This window comes from Rhinoderma darwinii, chromosome 3 (assembly GCF_050947455.1).
Source record: "Rhinoderma darwinii isolate aRhiDar2 chromosome 3, aRhiDar2.hap1, whole genome shotgun sequence".
NCBI lineage: Eukaryota > Metazoa > Chordata > Amphibia > Anura > Rhinodermatidae > Rhinoderma > Rhinoderma darwinii.
Genome location: NC_134689.1, coordinates 330,746,535 through 330,766,152, shown reverse-complemented (window position 1 = coordinate 330,766,152; position 19,618 = coordinate 330,746,535). Strand labels below are relative to the sequence as shown.

General features: G+C 45.0%; 1 protein-coding gene across 2 annotated transcripts in view; it reads right to left on the bottom strand.

Moving 5' to 3' along the window:
• Nucleotides 1-9,170: 9,170 nt before the first annotated feature.
• Nucleotides 9,171-19,618, bottom strand: part of C3H15orf61 (chromosome 3 C15orf61 homolog) — a 75,942-nt gene continuing 65,494 nt past the window's right edge. For both annotated transcript variants that reach the window (XM_075858336.1, XM_075858337.1), the window contains exons 2-3: nt 10,536-10,874; nt 9,171-10,058 (exon numbers count right to left, since the gene is read on the bottom strand). In XM_075858336.1, coding sequence (XP_075714451.1) covers nt 9,931-10,058; nt 10,536-10,874 — 467 coding nt within the window. In that variant the 3' untranslated portion in view covers nt 9,171-9,930. The remainder of the gene's footprint in view (nt 10,059-10,535; nt 10,875-19,618) is intronic.

Here is a 19,618-nt window from a genome sequence, read left to right as displayed (position 1 = left end):
AGGAACGACCTCCACTTTTTAAAAAACCCTGCTGTCTTTTTCTCTTTAAATGTAATTGCATCATTTCTATCTGATCGGAGGCAAATCTTCAATTGCTGAACCAACTGTTCCAGCGTGGGTACACTGGCTTCCAGCCATTTCTTCAAGATACACCTCTTGGCCACCACCAATATCACATGTGCCAATGGCGGTACATATGTAAGATTCCCTTCTTCCCCTGCCTCCAATGAGGCTACAGAATGAAAGAGAAGTAACATGGGTGTCTTCGTTAGGGTCCGTTCCCAGAGTTTATGGATATACTTGAGCGTTATATCCCAAAACTCTTGTGTATAAGAACACAACCAAATGCCATCATACAGATCAGTGTGTTGTTGATTGCATTTAGGACATTCATGTAGTCTGTGTGGATTGTTAGCATTGACTGGTATGTTAAAAGCGTAAATAGCCGCATGCATCAGTCTGAATTGGGTCTCCCTCCATATCTCATTGATTACATGTTTTCTCACCGCTTTCCATCCTTCCAACATACATGTGTTAATGTTTGGTATCTTAAGAGTCCTCCAATATGCAAACAGGTCCTTTGAGTTGAGTCTTACATATAAATCTTTAATTGTTTTATATAGAACTGATAATGTGTTCCTATGCTGTCTTTCGCCTACCATCTCATCAAATCTGTTGTCGATCACTTCTCCTTCCAGGTTTCCCACTCTGGTATTACAGAAAGATTTGATCTGCAGGTATGGTAGATAGTGTGTTGGTAATATATCGAATTCCCCTACAAGTTCAAGAAGTGTTTTTAGCCTAGGTTCTGAGGCATGTATGATGTGCCCCACAGTTGCAATGCCCTGTTGTTTCCACCTGTTAAACAGTCTACTGGACTGCCCCTCCGGAAATTCTACATGTGTCCATAAAGGTAAGTATTTGGATAGACTAAAGGATAGGCCCTGCTTTTTCCTCACTTCCTTCCAGCACATAATAGTGTCTTTCAATACTACCGAACCTTTGACGTGCTGTGGGAGAGCACCCAATTTGGTATGTAGAAGAGCCACGAGATCACATGCTCCCGCTAGTTCAGATTCTATTGTATAGTTAGAATAGTGATTGGTGTGGTGTATCCAGTCTAGGACATGTCTAAAATGACTTGCGATGTTGTAGCCTCTCAAATGAGGAAGGTTTACCCCCCCCCCCTGCCAATGATAGCCCTGCAACTTAACCAATGAAATGCGTGAACGTTTCCCTGACCAAATAAATTTGGATATGGCCGTGTTAAAAGCTTTAACCTTCGTATGTTTCAATAGTAACGGCAAAGTCTGCAGTGGATATAGTAACCTTGCAAACGAAATCATTTTAACCAGATGACATCTACCCAACATCGAGAGCGGCAAGGAGGCCCATCTGTCAAGTTCTGATTTTATTTTATGAAATAGTGGTTCGTAATTTAGACGATATAAAGATCCCGCAGTACTCCCTATCTGGATCCCTAAATAAGTTATGTGGGTTTTTGCAATTTTAATTCCCGTCTTTTTGATTTCTAACTCCCTCGAATGATTATGGGGTGTTAAACCCAACAACTCACTTTTGTTTGGATTAATTTTTAGTCCCGCAAACTTCCCGTATTCCCGAAACACTTCAAAAATGTTCTGTAAGTGTTGGTCTGGTTGCTTGAGAAACAGTAAGATATCATCTGCGAACACTGCAGTTTTTACTTCAGTTTTTCCTACTTGTATGCCTTCAAACTTATTTCCATGTTCCAATGCCTGAATCAAGGGTTCTAACGCTAAATCGAACAATAACGGTGACAGGGGGCAGCCCTGCCTCGTTCCTTTATGTAGTTTGAATGCTGGCGATCTGACTCCCGGTGTGCATACCGCTGCTGTGGGGTTATTATACAGAGTGTTAAGGTATGTTTTAAATTCCCCCCTCGATGCGAAATGTATCCATGACCATATTCAACCATCGCCATTCCACATTGTCAAATGCCTTTTGAGCATCTAGTTGTATTAATCACATCCATCACTCCCAGTACTTTTCTGATATTAGTAACAGCCGCTCTACCTTTGATAAAACCAACCTGTGATGGTCCTATCAGAAGCGGCATCAGTAATGCGAGCCTGGCTGCCATAATCTTTGATATTAATTTGATGTCTTGATTTATGAGTGAAATGGGCCTATATGCACTTGGTTGCAGTAGATCTTTTCCTGCTTTCGGAATCACCTTTATGTATGCCGTGTTGGCTGCGTGTGGAATGTTTGTACCATTCAATAACGAATTAAAATATGCCAATAGTGTCGGGGCTATCTGTTCCTGCAATATTTTATAAAATTCTGCCGGGTAACCGTCGGGTCCCGGCGCCTTCCCATTTGACAGAGCCGCGATAGCCGATTGCCTTTGACACGTATTACCTATCTAAACATTGTTGCAGACCAAGTACACCCTTTCATGGCAACGGTAGTCCCTAATGGCAATGGTTTTTCAGCAGTATTATGTGCCCTGTAATGCTACATACTGTATATTGTTCAGGAATGGTTTGAGCATTAGGAGTTCAAGGTGTTGACTTAGGCCTCAAACTCCCAAGAATTGAATCCGACAAAAGCATCTGTGTGATGTACTGAAAAAACAAGTCCAAACCATGGAGGCTCTACCTCGCAACTTACTGAACTTCAAAGGTCTGCTTCTATGGTCTTGGTGCAAGATACCACAGGACACCTTTAGAGATCTTGTGGAGTCTATGCCTTGATTGGTCGAAGCTGTTTTGATGGCACGAGGGGACCTACACAATATTAGGAAGATGGTTTTAATGTTATGGATGATCGGAGTATGTCATTAGAATCAACCTAGCATCTATCAATGTTTTTCATGCGCCATAACCTTAAATCCAAGATCTGTATTGGCATCAAAGTGACCTACTAGAGTTCTGGTTAGTTTTGATCAATTGAACTATCTTCAGGTGACGCTGAAAAAATCTTTTTATATTTTCTAGCAATTTTCACTAAAAACATAGCTTTCTTAGACTTTTTCATTTTTCCTATTCAGTGTGTCTCAGTAAGTCCTCTGAGTTTTACATTTGCTTCACAAGCTCGAAGCCATGGCTCTATGGTTTCCAGATCTTGCGCCTTTGTAGGCTAACAAGCCTGAAACAGCTGCATTTAAATGGAATCTGTCACTAGGTTTAAAGCCACTAAAGCACCAGAATGCAGCTGGGGTTTGGTGCACTGAACCTGCCCACATTAAAAACGGACATTTCGTGAATAGTTAATAAAGTAAATTACAACTTACCGAGAGGAATCCAGGGGAGGAGTAGTTCTGTATAGTTCTAACACCTCCCCTTGCAGCAAAAAGTAGTGACATATACGTTGATGTCAGCGGTCTGTCACTTAGTAATATTCAGTCGTTTTGGAGAATTTACAGGTTATATTTGTGGCATGCGTCCAATGATATTCATGCATAAATATCATGCATGTTATTGGACTCATCGTCTGCAGCGCTGGCCGCATGCTGCAAAGATAACATGTAAATTCTTCATAACACCTGAATATTACTAAGTGACAGACCGCTGAAATCAGCGTCTCTGTCCCTACTTTATTCTGTCCTTGGACAGAGCAGAATAAAAACCTGACAGATTATCTTTAATTCTATGTTGAGGCAAAATAGTATAATACAGATTAAGTGCCCATATTACAGATCCGTAATAAGGTGCCCATACAGTACATGGCGAGGGCCCATACTGTACCTCAGATTGTATACGGAAGGCCACAAATGTTTCTCTTGCAGCAGTGCCTACATGTCAATAATATGAAACCACAAGGACTCCATATTTTGCTGTTCAGGGTACGTGCATACAGCTTTATGGAATGCATGGACCCTAAAAAAATCCTGTATCAAAAAACATATACTTTAACGTCCTCATAGGTTTCTAGACCAAAAATTGTCAGCAGGCTTATAGCGGTTTGCTCTTTTTTTGATGATACAGAATAACAATGCTTCGTAATGCCACACTAGTACTTTTTCTCGTTTAATACATTAGACATTAATTTCAGATCTATTCAAAGTTTATATTTGTATATTTTTTTATTTAATTTTTTGCATAAAACACATGGAAAATGTGTGGGGGGGGGGGGGGGGGTTGGGATATGCTCCTGACTGAAAAATAAATAAATGCAACAAGCCATAAAGAAAGTTATTAAAGGGGTTTTTCCAGGAATCTTGTGTTGCTAAAGTAAATACAGAAGGGAGCTGCGAAATTTCTCCCCTATCACAAGTTAATATATGCGAGATGATCAAGGGGCAGCGCAGCAGACAGCACTCATAGATAAGGGACCAACAGGGTATGAAATTACGATTGATAGTTGTTAGGCCTCATGCACACGACCGTAGCCATGTGCACGGCCATGATTTTCGGGTCGGCCGGCCGCGGAGTGTTACCCGCGAGCCGCCCGCAAATCCGTGCACATGGCCATTATTTTCTATGAGCCTGGACCGCAGAACACGCCCGTAATAAGACATGTCCATTCTTTCTGCGGTCCAGGCTCCTGGGCCATGCACGGGCCATGGAAACCACGGTTGTGTGCATGGACCCATAGAAATGAAGGTGGCCGGAATTCTCCCATGGATTTTCGGGGGAATGGCGGCCACAAAAGCACTTTCGTGTGCATGGGGTCTTAGTTTGTTACATTAAGGCCTCCTGCATAGCTGTGTCTACACTCCGTGATTACGGCACAGACGTGCAGCCGAGTGTCATCCGCAGGCCGTCCGCAATCACGGACCGTGCACACAGAAGATGTGCATTCATTTCAATGAGCCCGGACCACAATTGCGGACCGTATAATGACAGGTCTTATTTTATTTGTGGTCCGGTCTCCAGGCAATACGGACAGTCGTGTGCGTTGGCCCATAGGTTAGCATGTTTTATACTATCCGCAATTTCGGATACTATACGGCCGCAAAGCTACGGTCGTGTGCATATTTATATAAGGTCACTATCAGCCTGATGCTGAGCCTTATTTGAACCATGTGCAATTTCAATTTTATACGCATCGCTCCATACCTATGCTAATTCTATCTCTATGCTAGTTACATATTAAATGATCTGCTGATGCTTCTTTTTCCGGTTTTGATTCATCAACTGTTATGGTGTTTGTATACTTTTTAATTGAAAATTAAATAAAATCATGCCTTTTTTATTCTTTTATGGGAAAATGCTGAGAGATTTTCTTTATAGGTGATATATATTTGACCGCGAGTCTAAATTCCTAGATTACATCTCATGTGGCATATATTTTTGGTTTAGGATGATGAAGGTGCTGCAACAATGATTTCACTGCACTGGCGACAATGTTTTACACCGTAAAATATAGATGCAATCTGAAATCCATCTTTACTGTAAATCTCCTAATGAAAAATTGACCAATTGGGAAGAAAATGGCCACATATTTGATCTTTCACTCTATTGGATAAGAGATGGCTTTATGTATTATGCAGCTCTTTAACCTGTTTTTGCTGCACGGTGGCATTGCCGGGATGCCCAGGTTTGTGCTTTAGTAGTCACTGGTAATGCTTCAGTCTTGTCACTATGGTGTTAAGATTTCATGTCGCGGCTGCTCGCCTCCCACCATTACGCCCATTAGTAAGAGTGACAGCCTGAGATATGCTGATTACAATCGCTGTTCTATTGATCTGTTTGTCATAGGTAATCTTTCAAGAGTTAATAAGCACGCGTGTTTAGAGATCTTGACGAGTTTTACAACCTCTGCTTGTTAGCTATTCATCTTCTTAATATAAAACTCTCTGATTATACCTGATCCCTCAGGAGTAATAGTCGTGTAACCGACTCCAAATATGATTGGGTTTACTGATTTATACCCATTTAACATTTAAAGAAGTGAGAAGAGTCTTAACTATTAGAAGTTTCAAATGGCTACATGCACAGTATGATACAAATGAGATTGGAGAACTTGTCCGACTGCCTTGTCCACTGCTAACAACACCTCCTTGTGACCCAAGATGGTATTTCAATTCTCCTTCTCAGACACTATTATTTCAATTCTTCATTTTTATGTTGCCAGCCTATTTTTCTGCACCATATCAGTGAACTTTAATGAAGTTTATAGTTTGTACCTGCCCAGAAGGGCTTACAATCTACTATCCCTACAATGAGCAGCAAGCGGAGTCACTAGGGCAGAACCCTTCAAATTAGGAAGCATTTAGGAAACTCTAATAAAGCTAGACCAGTGGGTTTACTGCCCACCCACAACAGGGTGACAACTAGTGGTGGGAAAATGTAGCTCATTGTAAAATGTCCCTGTTTTCAGGGAGTCCTCTCAGCCAATCAGGACCAAAAATGCTAACATGACAACTCAAGATTTGGTCAAAGTACTTCCTGCTGTAGATAAGTCTAAGGTTGGGTTCCCACAGTGCAGATTTTCTGCAGATTTTGCAAGCTTTTTTTTTGCCAAAACCAGGAACGGAATCTAAACAGAAGAAATATATAAAACAAGGCCTTATAGGTCTGCTCTCCTGGATCCAATTCTGGTTTTGGCAAAAAAAAAAAAAATGCATTCAAAATCTGTAGCAAATCTGCACTGTGGGAAACCAACCTAAATGTTCTTTTGCACGCTTCTTCATCGGCTGATCGGATGTTAAATGTGGTACATCTCCCTGTGTAAAGCCATATAAGTTGAACTGGTTAACTGACCTGAATAGTGCTGTCTCCCCAAGTCCAGGAGGTTTTTATTTTTTACCTGGATCCCCCTGTTCCAGAGACATGGCCCACTATGGTGTTGGCTCCCTATAGACTAATTTGCTGTAGTTAGCCAACGGGGTGAAGCTAGCTTCCCTGCCTCTGATGCTGACCAATCAGCGCAAGGCAGCTTGAGGGTTGGTCACGTCCTGTTGGCTAACTACAGTAAATTAGAAAAGAGGTAGCCAACACAACAGTGGGCCATATCTCTGGAACGGGAGTGAGTCAATGAAAAAAATATAAACAGCGCTGGAATTGGGGAGACAGCGCTATTCAGGTCAGTAAACCAGCTCAACTGATATGACCTAGTGACAGGTCCTCTTTAACGCTGGTTTCAGACAGCCATAATAAATCCGCTTTTTATTTTTTGCATCAGTATTTGAAAGCCAAAACTAGGCGTGGAACCATAACATGGAAGAAGTGCAAATCTCTTCAATTATACTTTTTCTCTGTGTAGGCTCCACTTCTGGTTTTGACGAAAATACTATATGTGAAAGTGGCCTTATGGTGCAAAACTTGGATCCCCCAAGGTTCTATGGTGATCCACATTCGATTTAGTAGAATTATGGCGGGTCATCCGGATTTGATAGCTGCCTGAAACCAGCCTAAGGCAGCATTCACACAGTAGAAAAGGTTTTTGATGCTATGCAATTGAAAAAAGTCTGCTACATATGACCCACCCTAATAGATTAAATAATAAGGGCTTAACATTTATTGTGTTTCGAAAAAAAGAGTAAATGTGTTATCATTTCATCTGTGGTTTACAGGGCTCGAAACACTGCTGGTAACAATAGTCAGCATGACAGGTCTGCCTTCTATTATTAGGACCTGGTGATTTGACCTTGACCTTTTTCTTACCATCTATGAAACCAAACTTTGGCATTTCTCGCAATCATTTCACCCCATCTGCCCTGTTAAGGGTCTGATCTTTCAGCGGTAAGAGACTCATTTCAACGACACACTATCTGTCTGACCCTAGCTGTATGACGATACAAAATACAGAGACACAGAGTGTTGAAAGGAGGCAGGGATCTGATCTGGGTACCAAGCTTCAATTACAGTCAGTGTCGGGCACCATTAACCATTTCCCTACCAGGTGGCGATTAAGCTTTGATCTGTTATTCTGTAAATTATTTATTTCATTCACGGGAATGACTGACCTTCGTTGCTGCTGCAGGATTTATTGTATTTGATCCGCACTTCAAGAAATAGTGCTGAATACTACCGTCTGAAAGATTTCACTGTCTGCAACTTGCAACTTGCTCAGAGCTCAGTTCAGAAGTGTGAATGAGGTCTCAGTGACAGATGGAAGAGCAGCTTTATCCATGCTGAGAAATGATATTGTCACATTGACCTCTGACCCTTGACAGCTCATCACTCACCATGATCAACTCCATGGGAGCAAAAGGTGCATTGATTTCCATGTAATACAAGAAAATATTACATTTGCCTAATTGTTACACAGTGACAGAGTTAGGCAAGAAATCAAACGCCTGTTTAATGCAGCTTGCAGCTCACAGCAGCCAGATCGATGAAGCAGTTTGTCAGCGGCGTTCTCGGAGGAGCTTGCTCTGCCGCTGATCGGACACGAGGCCTCGTTATTTGTATTTATTGGAAATCAGGCACGCATAGTCAGCAATACATGTTATCCGAAATCAAAGCAGCCCTGCTTGAGGCTTGGGGAGAGGACACTAGAAGAGGCTGCTTTCACTTGGGTAATTAAAAACCATTTTATTAGAGTTGTTTGAAAAAACAAAACCTCATGGCCTATAACTGGCCAAGACTGTGAACGTACAAAGGTATGATAAAATTAAAGGCAGTGTCTCGCTTGCATAACCCCCCACCCTATCTCAGGTTGTTAGAACCCCAATAAGCAGCTCTGGGAGTCTTGATGCTGGGAGCCCCTACGATCATCCTGATGCAGGAAAATAAAGTATTTTATTGTGCCCATTGAAATTAGTCAGTGACCACTATTTTTCCAGATCTATCTTTTGGCTCCAGCTAAAATAAAATGTGGTCCCTGTTAGCTATACATGCCCTAATAGGAGATATAACAAGGACTTGTCTAAACCAGACATCCCCTCCATTCTCCTGAGCAATTCTTCATCATAAGGAGCCATCAAGAATAATGTGCATTTTATTGACCACATTTAGGAAAAACAAATCAGTGCAAAGGATCTGTATAGCAACGCATCCCTATTTTAATTTTCCAATTTACCTTAGAAAAATTAGAGCTGGAATCTGATTTTTTTTCTTTTTTATACCGGAGGCCCGTGGTGTCTCGTACCTCAGTGATGTCCCTAGCCTTGACTGAACTGCTCAGATTTATATTGGCAATACTAAGAACATGGCTGTGTCCAGATGATAGTTACATTTACAAGAACTTGGTTTGAAAATCTATTATATTTACAAAATCATGAACACAAAGTCATCTACTTGGCTTCATGTAATCTCTGCTGCCAGTGCAAACATAATCCAAAAATATCTACATTGGTAAACAGTAAATCATATAAAACAGTTACTGAATACAACCTGGACTGGAGAAGCCCTATTTAATATGGATGCCAGCATTACCAATAGCGTTATTAAAGGGGTGGAAAAAAAACCCACACACGTGTATATACATTACGACATGGCTACATGTACTCTGACGGCAAAAAAACAAACCTTAGCAATACTCACCGCTCCCCTAAGCAACGATATCGCCGCTTACAAACTTTACGGTTAAAGGCGGGATTTCCTTCCCCTCTTCACATGTATGTCCACCCACCCCTTTGCTCATGTGCATGGAAAAAGAAGGGGTCTGGCTTGTTTCACCTTCATCTTTACAGTGCCGGCCCCCTAGAGGTCAAATGCTTTGATGGTGCGCCGACACCAGGGGAAGGGAGAGTTCTCTTGGTCATGTGATCTGTTTCGGTGCGTAATCAAATGAGAAAGAACGCCAGGACTTCAAAGGTCACGTGACTGTGTTCCCGAATGGGGAATCAACGCCCCACTGAAACAAGATGTATTTTAGTAAGTCTCATTATTTTAGGCATTTAAATCCTTGGCATATAAGTTTTTGCAGCTGGATAAACGCTTTAATATACAAGATGTGCTCAAAAAACCAAGTACAGAAATGGTAAATGTAGAAGCAGAAGAGAGAGAAGGTGGAAAGAAAGGAGAGATGTCACAGTTAGCAGAAGTCTTGGTCTCAGAACATGGCTCCTTTGTCCTCCTTGATCAGAAAGTAGATGGTCACCGGTCCACAGCTGGTAGGGACAGTCTCAGTAATTCGGGCAAACAGCCAGGATCCTAGGCCATACATTAGAGTGGGGATCCCTGCCGAGCATACAAAGTACCAATCATAACGAGTCGTAGAAGACAGAGAAGACGTGCGGTCATTACCTTATGTACTGCTCTGCATTCACATCCCATCATCTCAAGCGTCCCCATTATTGTGCTAGCAATGAAGGGACAACTTTATTTTATTTATTTATGTTAGAAGCATTCTGCAGCTTTACTAATGAAAGGCAGCCAGAGAGATAATAATGCGATTAATATGAAACCCATAATAACCCGCTAACATAATGGGCTGTTCTAACCAACGGCAGCAAGGGAGATTTTAATAAGCTGCGATAATAAAGCAAAGTAATTAATCCCAGCCATATGGATAAGCAGCCACAGGAAGCCACGCTCCACATATTCTGTTTGAAAAGACAATTGATGGCCTTTATAAAGCTAAATATTTAATAAGCCTTGGGTGGGAGGCAGGATGGAGTGTGTGGGGTGTAATTACAGCATCTCTCCATCACTTACCTAGATTTATGGCTTTTAGTGTGGTAAAGAAGTGGTTGTGAAGACGCAGGTCCTGGGGGGCAGCACGGGAACAGTGATATTTAATGAATGGGAAGCAGCCCGTTCGGAGGATATGATAATTTGTGCCATTCACTTCCCAGTTGAAGTTTGATAAGCCAAACTGGTCATTATTAACGGTGCTATACTTGACACAATAAGAAGTCCAGTGTGGCAGGTCTCGCTGCAGAAGGTGTTGGGTCAAGACCTCAGAGGCCTTGGGACGTGGATGCCTGAACGATACAGCAGGGAAGAGAAGGATGCGTAGCAATGTGTCATGAGCTTTTTTCACCAGTAGCATGTCTGCAAGACAGAGAGAGAAGGTAAATATTCTGTACATGGACCGCTAGACAAAAAAGCAATATCACGAAGCCCAAGACATAAGCGATATGGCACAGGATTCAGACATGTTTATGAAAAATATTTTTACATTCGTATTCTATGGAATTATATTATTACATTGTATTAAGAAAGTTATATAGAGATTATCCTCAGGTATAACTGGCCATTGAGCTGACAGCCCCAACACCTTCTGCACTTGTCCTTCGAGCTAGTCTTGATAACTCTTCCCTAATGCAATTATTTACGATGTCAAACCTTTGAGTGACCGCATGTCCTTGTGTTTATTGTCCTAGATTTACTCCAAAACGTATGGATTCACAAAGAATTTGCACTATTGAAGTGAATTGTCCCCATCAATTTAAACAACTCTTCCAATTTTCATGATTTACTCCCAATCTCCATTTTGAATATGCGCAGACAACGACCATGTTATAAACAGGAAATCACTGAAGATTGAGGTGATTCCAAAATTAAAATCTTATACATTAGATCTAAAGGCAAAAAAAAAAAATCACTCTCCGCACACACAATATGACTTATCTGGGGTCCTACAATGGTGAGAGAACCACTCTTTACACCACCACTTGCCCCGAGCAGGTTCATGAATTACTTCATATATATTACCAGGGAGTTCTAGTTCAGCGCCTGCAGAGGAGCGGACTATAAACTGGCTGCGCAGGAGATAATACAAGGACCCGCCGCTGCTCATTAGCTGCTTAGTGAAGACATGAAAGTTGTGAACTGTCTCCACTTCTCTTTATTAGAACACAAAGCGAAGACTCCTGCTCTATTAATAATGGAGGTGAAGTCGGCCTTGTTTGTGCCTGGCTATGATTAATACATCATAACACCTGACATGTTAGTGCAGTAAATAAACAGGCAGCGGGTTCATTATCAGGATGCCAGCGCTCAGCCAATCCTGGAAATCACAATAACAAGGTCCTGCTCTACAGCAGAAATAGTTAAAGATGAACTGTCAGCTCACCTGACATGTCTGTTTTAGTATATACTTGTAAGGGGGGATTCACACGAGCGTGATTTGGCAGCGTGTAGGGCGCGTGGTTTTCGCGCGGCACGCAATGCCCTATAGAAGTCTATGGGGCAGTACACACAGTCCGTGTATTTTGCGCAGCGTTTGTTCGCTGCGCAAAATACGCGACAGGTTCAATAACTCTGCGTATTTCACGCATCACGCACCCATTGAAGTCAATGGGTGCGTGAAAACCAGGCAGGTCGCATGGAAGCACTTCCGTGCGAACAGCGCACGAGCTGTCAAAAGGATGAATGGAAACAGAAAAGCACCACGTGCTTTTCTGTTTCCAAGCATCCAAACGGAGTGTCTTTGCGAGGAGCGAACCCCGACAACCGAAGCTAACTTCACCGGGTTCGGCCAAACTCGTTTTGGCCGAACCCGGCCAAAAAATTTCCGGTCCGCGACGTCGGGAGACATTCACTGTGCATGGTGCTGAAAGAGTGAAACTGTTTCAGCACCATGGACAGTGACTTGCGATCCCAAAATACATGAACCTGTAAAAAAAACCGAAGTTCTAACTTACCGATTACTCCTGTCTCCTTCCTGCAGTCCGACCTCCCGGGATGACACTTCAGTTCAAGTGACAGCTCCAGCCAATCACAGGCCAAGCACAGGCTGCAGCCAATCACAGGCTGCAGCGGTCACTTGGACTGCCGTGTCATCCAGGGAGGTGGGGCCCGATGTCAAGAGAGGCGCGTCACCAAGGACGCGTCACCAAGGCAACGGCCGGGAAGTTCTCGGTAAGTAGGAACTTTATCTTTTTTTTTACAGGTTTTTCGCTGTTGTGTTCGGCATTCACTGTCGAGGGTGCTGAAAGATTTAGCTCTTTCAGCACCTTGGACAGTGACGGGCGTCGACAAGCCTCATCTCTATGATGCCGGCTGCGCGAAAATCACACAGCCGCGCATCAGACACGCATGACACACGCAGCTGTCAAATGTTTTTTGCGCTCGCAAAACGCTGCGTTGTTTGCGCGCGCAAAAACGCAACGTTCGTGTGAATCTGCCCTAATCCCCATAAAAAAACAACAACATTCTGGAGGATCTTTTCTTAGAACTCTGCATTATGCCATTCCTCTGTTATTCCTCCTGGATATGTATGAACAAATTGACAACTGGGTGTTACCATTCCCCTGTCACAGGGGCGTGTCCTACTGTGTAGGTACACAAACTATTAAGGGAAATGGTGCCACCAAGTTGTCAATTTATTAATACAGTTTCAGGAGGGATGACAGAGGAATGGCATAATGCAAAAGAAAGAAAATATGCTCCAGCAATGTTATTTCATAGGGAATGAGAGTGTTTACTATAACAGACATGTCAGTAGAGCAGACTGCTCCTCTTTAGGGCTTGTCCAAACGTAACGGAATTGCTGCATATTTTACAACTGGAATTGCGGTGGGAAAATCCGCAGCAGAATACAGTAGCAGCAAAGTGGGTGAGATTTAACAAATCTCATCCACACGCTGCGTTAAATTTCCAAGCAGAAAATCACCTGCGGTGCGTATTTTTCATACTGGAGCATGTCAATTACTGCTGCGGAAAGTGGACTGAATTCCTCAGTTTTTCAGAGAAGATATCACCATCTCCCAGCTTTGAAAAAAATGCAGCAAAATCCGCACCCTTTTCTGTAGTAAAAAAACTCAGGAAATGGTGGGGTATTTCTGCTAGTTTCTAGGAAACACCAGCTATAAATAATATTAATTATATATCCGTACATTTCCCTTAAAGGCTATGTAAACCTTTGAATGGCTTTTTTTTTTAAAAAAAAAGAAAAAATGTCTATAAGTGTGATTAGTGCAACTTTCTAAATAGTTTTTATTAAAAATTATTTTTGCTTTTTGAGATACAGCTGCTTTGTATTCTGTATACGGAGCAGCTGTATCGTTCGCTATGATTTGAATCCGTCAGTTGACAGGTTCAATGTCAGCAGGTCCTGCATGTCTCTGACACGCAGGATTCACCTGTAATCTATCACATCTAAAGCCTCATGCACACGACTGTAGCCATGTGCACGGCCGTGATTTTCGGGTCGGCCGGCTGCGGAGTGTTACCCTCGAGCCGCCCGAAAATCGCGGGCCGTGCACATGGCCACCTCCATTATTTTCTATGAGCCTGGACCGCAGAACACGGCCGTAATAAGGCATGTCCATTCTTTCTGCGGTCCAGGCTCCTGTGCCATGTACGGACCGTGGAAACCACGGTCGTGTGCATGGGCCCATAGAAATGAATTAATGAATTCTCCCATGGATTTTTGGGGGAATTGCGGCCGCAAAAGCACGTTCGTGCTGCGCTATGGTGTCTGGTAAAATCACGGGCACCCCAACGGAACCTAATTACTAATTAAGTCAATGGGTTCCGTCGGCAACCGGCGATATCCGTTGTACAACGTAACCAATGGTTCCGTTATTCCCTTGTTCTGCTCCTCTGGCAGAGCAGAACAACGGAATAGTACAATGCAGGTGTGAACCCAGCCTAAGTTTTGAACTTAGATGTGATAGATTACAGGTGGATCCTGTGTGACACTGAACCCCTCAGTCCTGCAGACCTGACGGGAGCAGAATTTAGTGAAAAATACAACTGTGTATTCAGGATACAAAGCAGCTGTATCTAAAAAAGTTAAAATATTTTTTAAATAAAAACTATTTAGAAAGTTGCACTAATATATATATAAAATTGCCTTTCAAAGGTTCACATAGCCTTTTAGGCCTCATGCACACTAATGTGCTTCTGCGTCTGCAATTCACCCGATAATCTGCGGGTGAATTGCAGACTCATCGATGGCTATGGGCCCATGCACACGACTGTGGTTTCCACGGTCCGTGCACTAGCCAGGAGTCTGGACCGCAAAAAGATAGGACATGTCTTATTACAGATCGCATGTGCGGTCCAGGCTCATTGAAATCAATGTATGCACGGTCCGTGAATTGCGGGTGGCCCGCGGATGACACTCCGTGGCTGTCCGTGCTGCAATCACGGTCGGTGCACACAGCTACGGTCGTGTGCACGAGGCCTTAAATAAACTATTATACTTGAATATTCCACCTGCTGACTAAAGAACTTTATATGACCAACCAAGAGGAGTAGAGGGGTAAATGAAGGACAGCTGCTATCACCACATTACTGGTTTGAGAAATTTTCAGGCCGGGTTATGGTTGGAGATACTATATATGGAGTTAACTGGGAAGTATGTCGAACAATCAAGACCCCCTCAATCAGAGTGGAGAACTCTATAAGACAAGACCTCAATTTGGAATACCTGGTGCGTCCATGTTAATCATTCAGTGTCCTAGCAGTGGGATCCCCTGGAATCAGATTATTATTAGGGGACTGTTTAGATAGAAAGTGGCTGCCCAGCACTGCTTCTAGGGGAAAATACAGTACATTACAGAGGCGTGCTGCCATTAGGGTCCTTGCACATCGTATTGCCACTAAGGCCTTTACCAGACGATGTGGTCAGGTTGCTACTGCAGCAAAAACGCAGCATTTTAACTCTATTTTGTGGCAAAAAAAGTGTCATGACCGATACGTCTGAATATACGCATAGAGCTTATTGGTCTAATGTACATACATAAAATGCACAGAAAAATTCACAGGCAGGTCTAATTTAACCATATTAGCGGTAGGCAGTTAACCGTCAGCCACCATTTTCTAAATGTTGGCAAAATTAACCGTCTTCCGGTGCCATGTAACGCTGAAGATTCCTGTGATTGTGGTTACTATACAGCAGCGGTCACAGGGAAGACCCTGGAGTACTACTACTATTCCATTAACCCCATAGATGCAGCAGTCAATAGCGGCCACGTCATCTGGGGGGGTAAAGACAGAGGAAGGAAGCTTTGTATTTCACCCCATCTCGATCATGGGGTGCCAATTGGTTGAAAATGGCAGCTGGGGGTTTAGCAAAGGCCCCGAGGCCTGCCATAGCTATATATGGCCTAATAGATTGCCTGTCAGTTTATTAGAGAAATGGCGCAAAACAAAGTGCTCCACATTTATGAATGCTCAATTATAATCTTGGTCTGCAACATCTACAACAGATTTGAAATAAAGACGCAATAAAGGGGCGTGGCTAAACTAATTTTTTAGATTAGCGCTGTTGTTATTGACTAGCACTATAAACTGGCATAAGGGGTGCAAGTGTGTCTATTATATTGGGAGTCGTTATTACCTAGCCTGCTCCATCAGCAGTAGATGTAATACATCTCATGCACATTACAATACGCCATGTCCACACGTAATGGAATTGCTGCTTATTTTCCGTCCGGAATTACGGACGGAAAACCTGCAGCAGAATACAGTAGCAGGAAAGAGGGTGAGATTTAACAAAATTGCGTAAAATTTCTGTCCAGAAATTCACCTGCAGTGCATATTTTTCGTACCGCAAAACGTCAATTCCTGCTGCGGAAAATGGTGTGGATTTTGCTGCGTTGGGAGATGGTGATATCTGCTCTGAAAATCGCAGCAAAATCCACACCATTTTCTGTAGTAAAAAACGCAGGAAATGGTGTGGTTTTTCCACAGCGGAATTTCTGCTACTTTCTGCGGAATGGCTGCAGGAGTTGTCGCAGCAATTCCGTTACGCGTGGACAGGCCCTAACTCTAAACTTCAGTATTGAGTCACATGCACACGATGCGTGCTACGTGCGGATTTGCCACGCAGACTTTCCTGCGGCAAACATGGCGCATAATACAGGACCAGAAAAGCAAAAAGAGATGTCTCATCTACACGTTGCAAAATATTTCCGCAAGTTAATTGACCTGCGGTGCAGATTTTAAAATCTACAGCATGTAAATTTCTTCTTTGCAGACACTGAAGCGCCTAGGGAGAGTGTCAGGGACTGCAAGGGGTTAAGAAGGATGGAACGTTTTAATAATGCCCAGGACCAGGATTGGTGAACAAGGGGTTGAGAGGGGCGTGGTTAAGAAGATATAAGGCAGGGGTTTGGGGCAGAAAGCCCTCTTACCTTCAAGCTGCAGTGGAAGAAACACCTTTGCTGCTGCTGGAAGATTCGGAGCGTGATCCTTCAGGACTGATGGCGGAAGATCTTTTGCGGCAGGTTGCACAGCGGGTGGCGTTGGAAGGGCCTGCCTGGCTGGAATCCCTGCTAGCTGATGGGGGACGAAGTGGATCAGAGCGTGTCATGGAACAGCCGGGAGCGGCTACCCGAGGTAGGCCGCAACGCGTTATTCGCCCCCCAGTTCGTTTGAGCCCTAGCCCCGTTGCTGTTCGGGGCGCTATGACTGCTGCACCGTTGTGCGCTGGTCCCAGCATGTCCCCTAGGCCTATTTCGCCTGGCGCCTCGTCGGTCGACATAGTGCCGCCCTCCCCCCCCCCCCCCCGTCCACTCGTCGCGCTGGCGTCCCTCCCCATGGCGGTAAGAGGGCTGCTGTTAAACCGGCGCAGGCACGGTACAACCCACCTCGAGCTGCAGTTGCGGGCACGGATGCGGCGGCCGATTTCCGGGACAGCGGGGTGAGTATGGCGGGCCCAGGTAACTGGTCCGCCATGGTCGCGTACCACGAGGCATGTTCGCGGGAGCTGGGACTTACTTCCGGTTCCTGTGAGCCGCCGGGGCCGACGCCATCGCTCCCCGTTCTGTTCTCTGTGCAGCCGGAAATGGCTGTGGGGAGAACAGAGGCGGGACTTCCTGGCCGGCGCAGGTCGGCCAGAAAACAAGATGGCGGCGCCCATGGAAAGAAGATGGCGGCGAGTACAAGGAAGCGAGCGGTGAATACGCGGCATAGCCCTGGGGCGGGGGCTTCTGCTGCGCGTGCTGCTTCTCAACTCCAATCTCCCCCGGTTCCCTGTCAGCAGGGGTCGAGGCCGGGAGGGGAGCGTGCTAGTGAGGATAGGGTCAGGGGAGCGGTGGACCCGTTTTGCCCTTCTCCTGCCTTGTCTCATTTTTCTCCTGCAGGTCCGGTGAGGGAGCGTTCCAGGCGAGGGAGGAAACGCCGAGCTGGAAGACATCGTCATCGCGGCCATCACAGATGTCGCAGATCAGGTGGCGTGAAGAGGCATGGTCGGCGGTCTTCCTCGTCTTCCAGTGAGGGATTCTCCTCCTCGTCAGCGACATCGGCATCTGCCTCGTCAGGGTCGTGGAGGAGGTCGTCGCGGAGATCGTCACGGCCGCAGAGACACAGTCGACGCCGGGAGGTGCGGCACTTGTCGGTGGATCGTGAGCAGCTGTCCCAGGTTGTCCCTCCCGCCGCGCCGGTGGAGGAGGTTCAGGCCGTGGTTCCAGTGCCGCGGCAAGTGGCTGACGGACCCTCTGGAGTCGGTGGGACCTCTGGGAGCGGTGAGTCGGCCTGCGGTGACGCATGGCTTAATAAATCTAATGCTTCGGGTGCTGATTTGATTTCCGTTTTAAAAACCGTGGTGGCTGGTTTGAATGTGAATGAGGGAACGTCGGTTCCCTCTGTGCCACCAGGGGGGCTAAGCTCCCGTCTGAGAGAGAAAATACTTTAGCTAATTTGACGTTTCGAGATTCTTTGTTTTGTGGGGTCGCTCCTCTCGGGACTCATTTGTCAGCTGAGACCAAGGACAAGATTTGGAAGAATGAATTTGTGGATATTTGGTCCTTGGTCTCAGTGGAGCAGGTGACTGTTGATAAGGAGCGGGTTTTTGAGAGAGGTTCGGATAGGAAAGCAAAAGTCGCGAAAACGTTTGGCAACTGGGTACAGTGTTATGCTACACTGGCTCACGTGATTTGCCAGCGGTATCCCGGGAAAGGGGCCGAGTTGTTTGTTTATTTTGACACAATTTTCAGCGCCCACAGGCTGCACGGTGGTGCGGCCTGGTGGCGTTATGATGAAGAATTTCGGCGTCGTTTGGCTTTGTCACCCGATATTAGTTGGGCGACTAAGGCAACGGACGTGTGGTTGCAGCTCATCTTAGCGCAAGGGAGCAGACAGCAACGACCCTTTCCCGGTGCGGCCGCAGCGCCAGGTCCCGCCCCTGGAGCTGCGGCCGCTAGGCCCACGGGGGCCTGTTGGCTCTACAACGAGGGCTACTGTCGGTTCTTTGCCACGTGCAAATTCCGACATGAATGCTCCATCTGTGGGGGCGCTCATTCGGCGCTCCGTTGTTTCCGGAGAGGCAAGCAGCCGGTCAAGGCACCTCCTTCCGGCGCAGCTGAGAACGCCGGTGAACGTTCTCGAGATGGTCCCATGGTTAGAGCGATACCACAGGAGGCGGGAAGCAGAGGTGCTCACTAGCGGGTTTTCGTTTGGTTTTGAGATTCCTTTTGAATATTCTGCAACATTGTCGTTGGCTGACAATTTGAAGTCGATCAATGAGAATGTTGGCATTGCGCGTCTAAAGTTGGCGAAAGAGGTGGAGTTAGGGAGAATGGCAGGTCCATTCTGCGAGCCGCCGTATCCGAATCTGCGAGTTTCCCCCCTTGGCTTAGTTCCGAAGAAGGAGCGGGGGAAGTTTAGGCTGATTCATCACCTTTCCTTTCCTCGTGGCGGTTCTGTAAACGATGGGATTCCCAGGGCGGATGCGGCGGTTTCGTATACATCTTTCGATGTTGCAGTGAGGCTGGTACAGGCGGCAGGACAGGGTGCGTTGTTAGCTAAGTCAGATATTGAAGCGGCTTTTCGTTTACTGCCGGTTCATCCGGAGTGTTTTCACCTGCTGGGTTGTTATTTAGATAATGCTTTTTATGTTT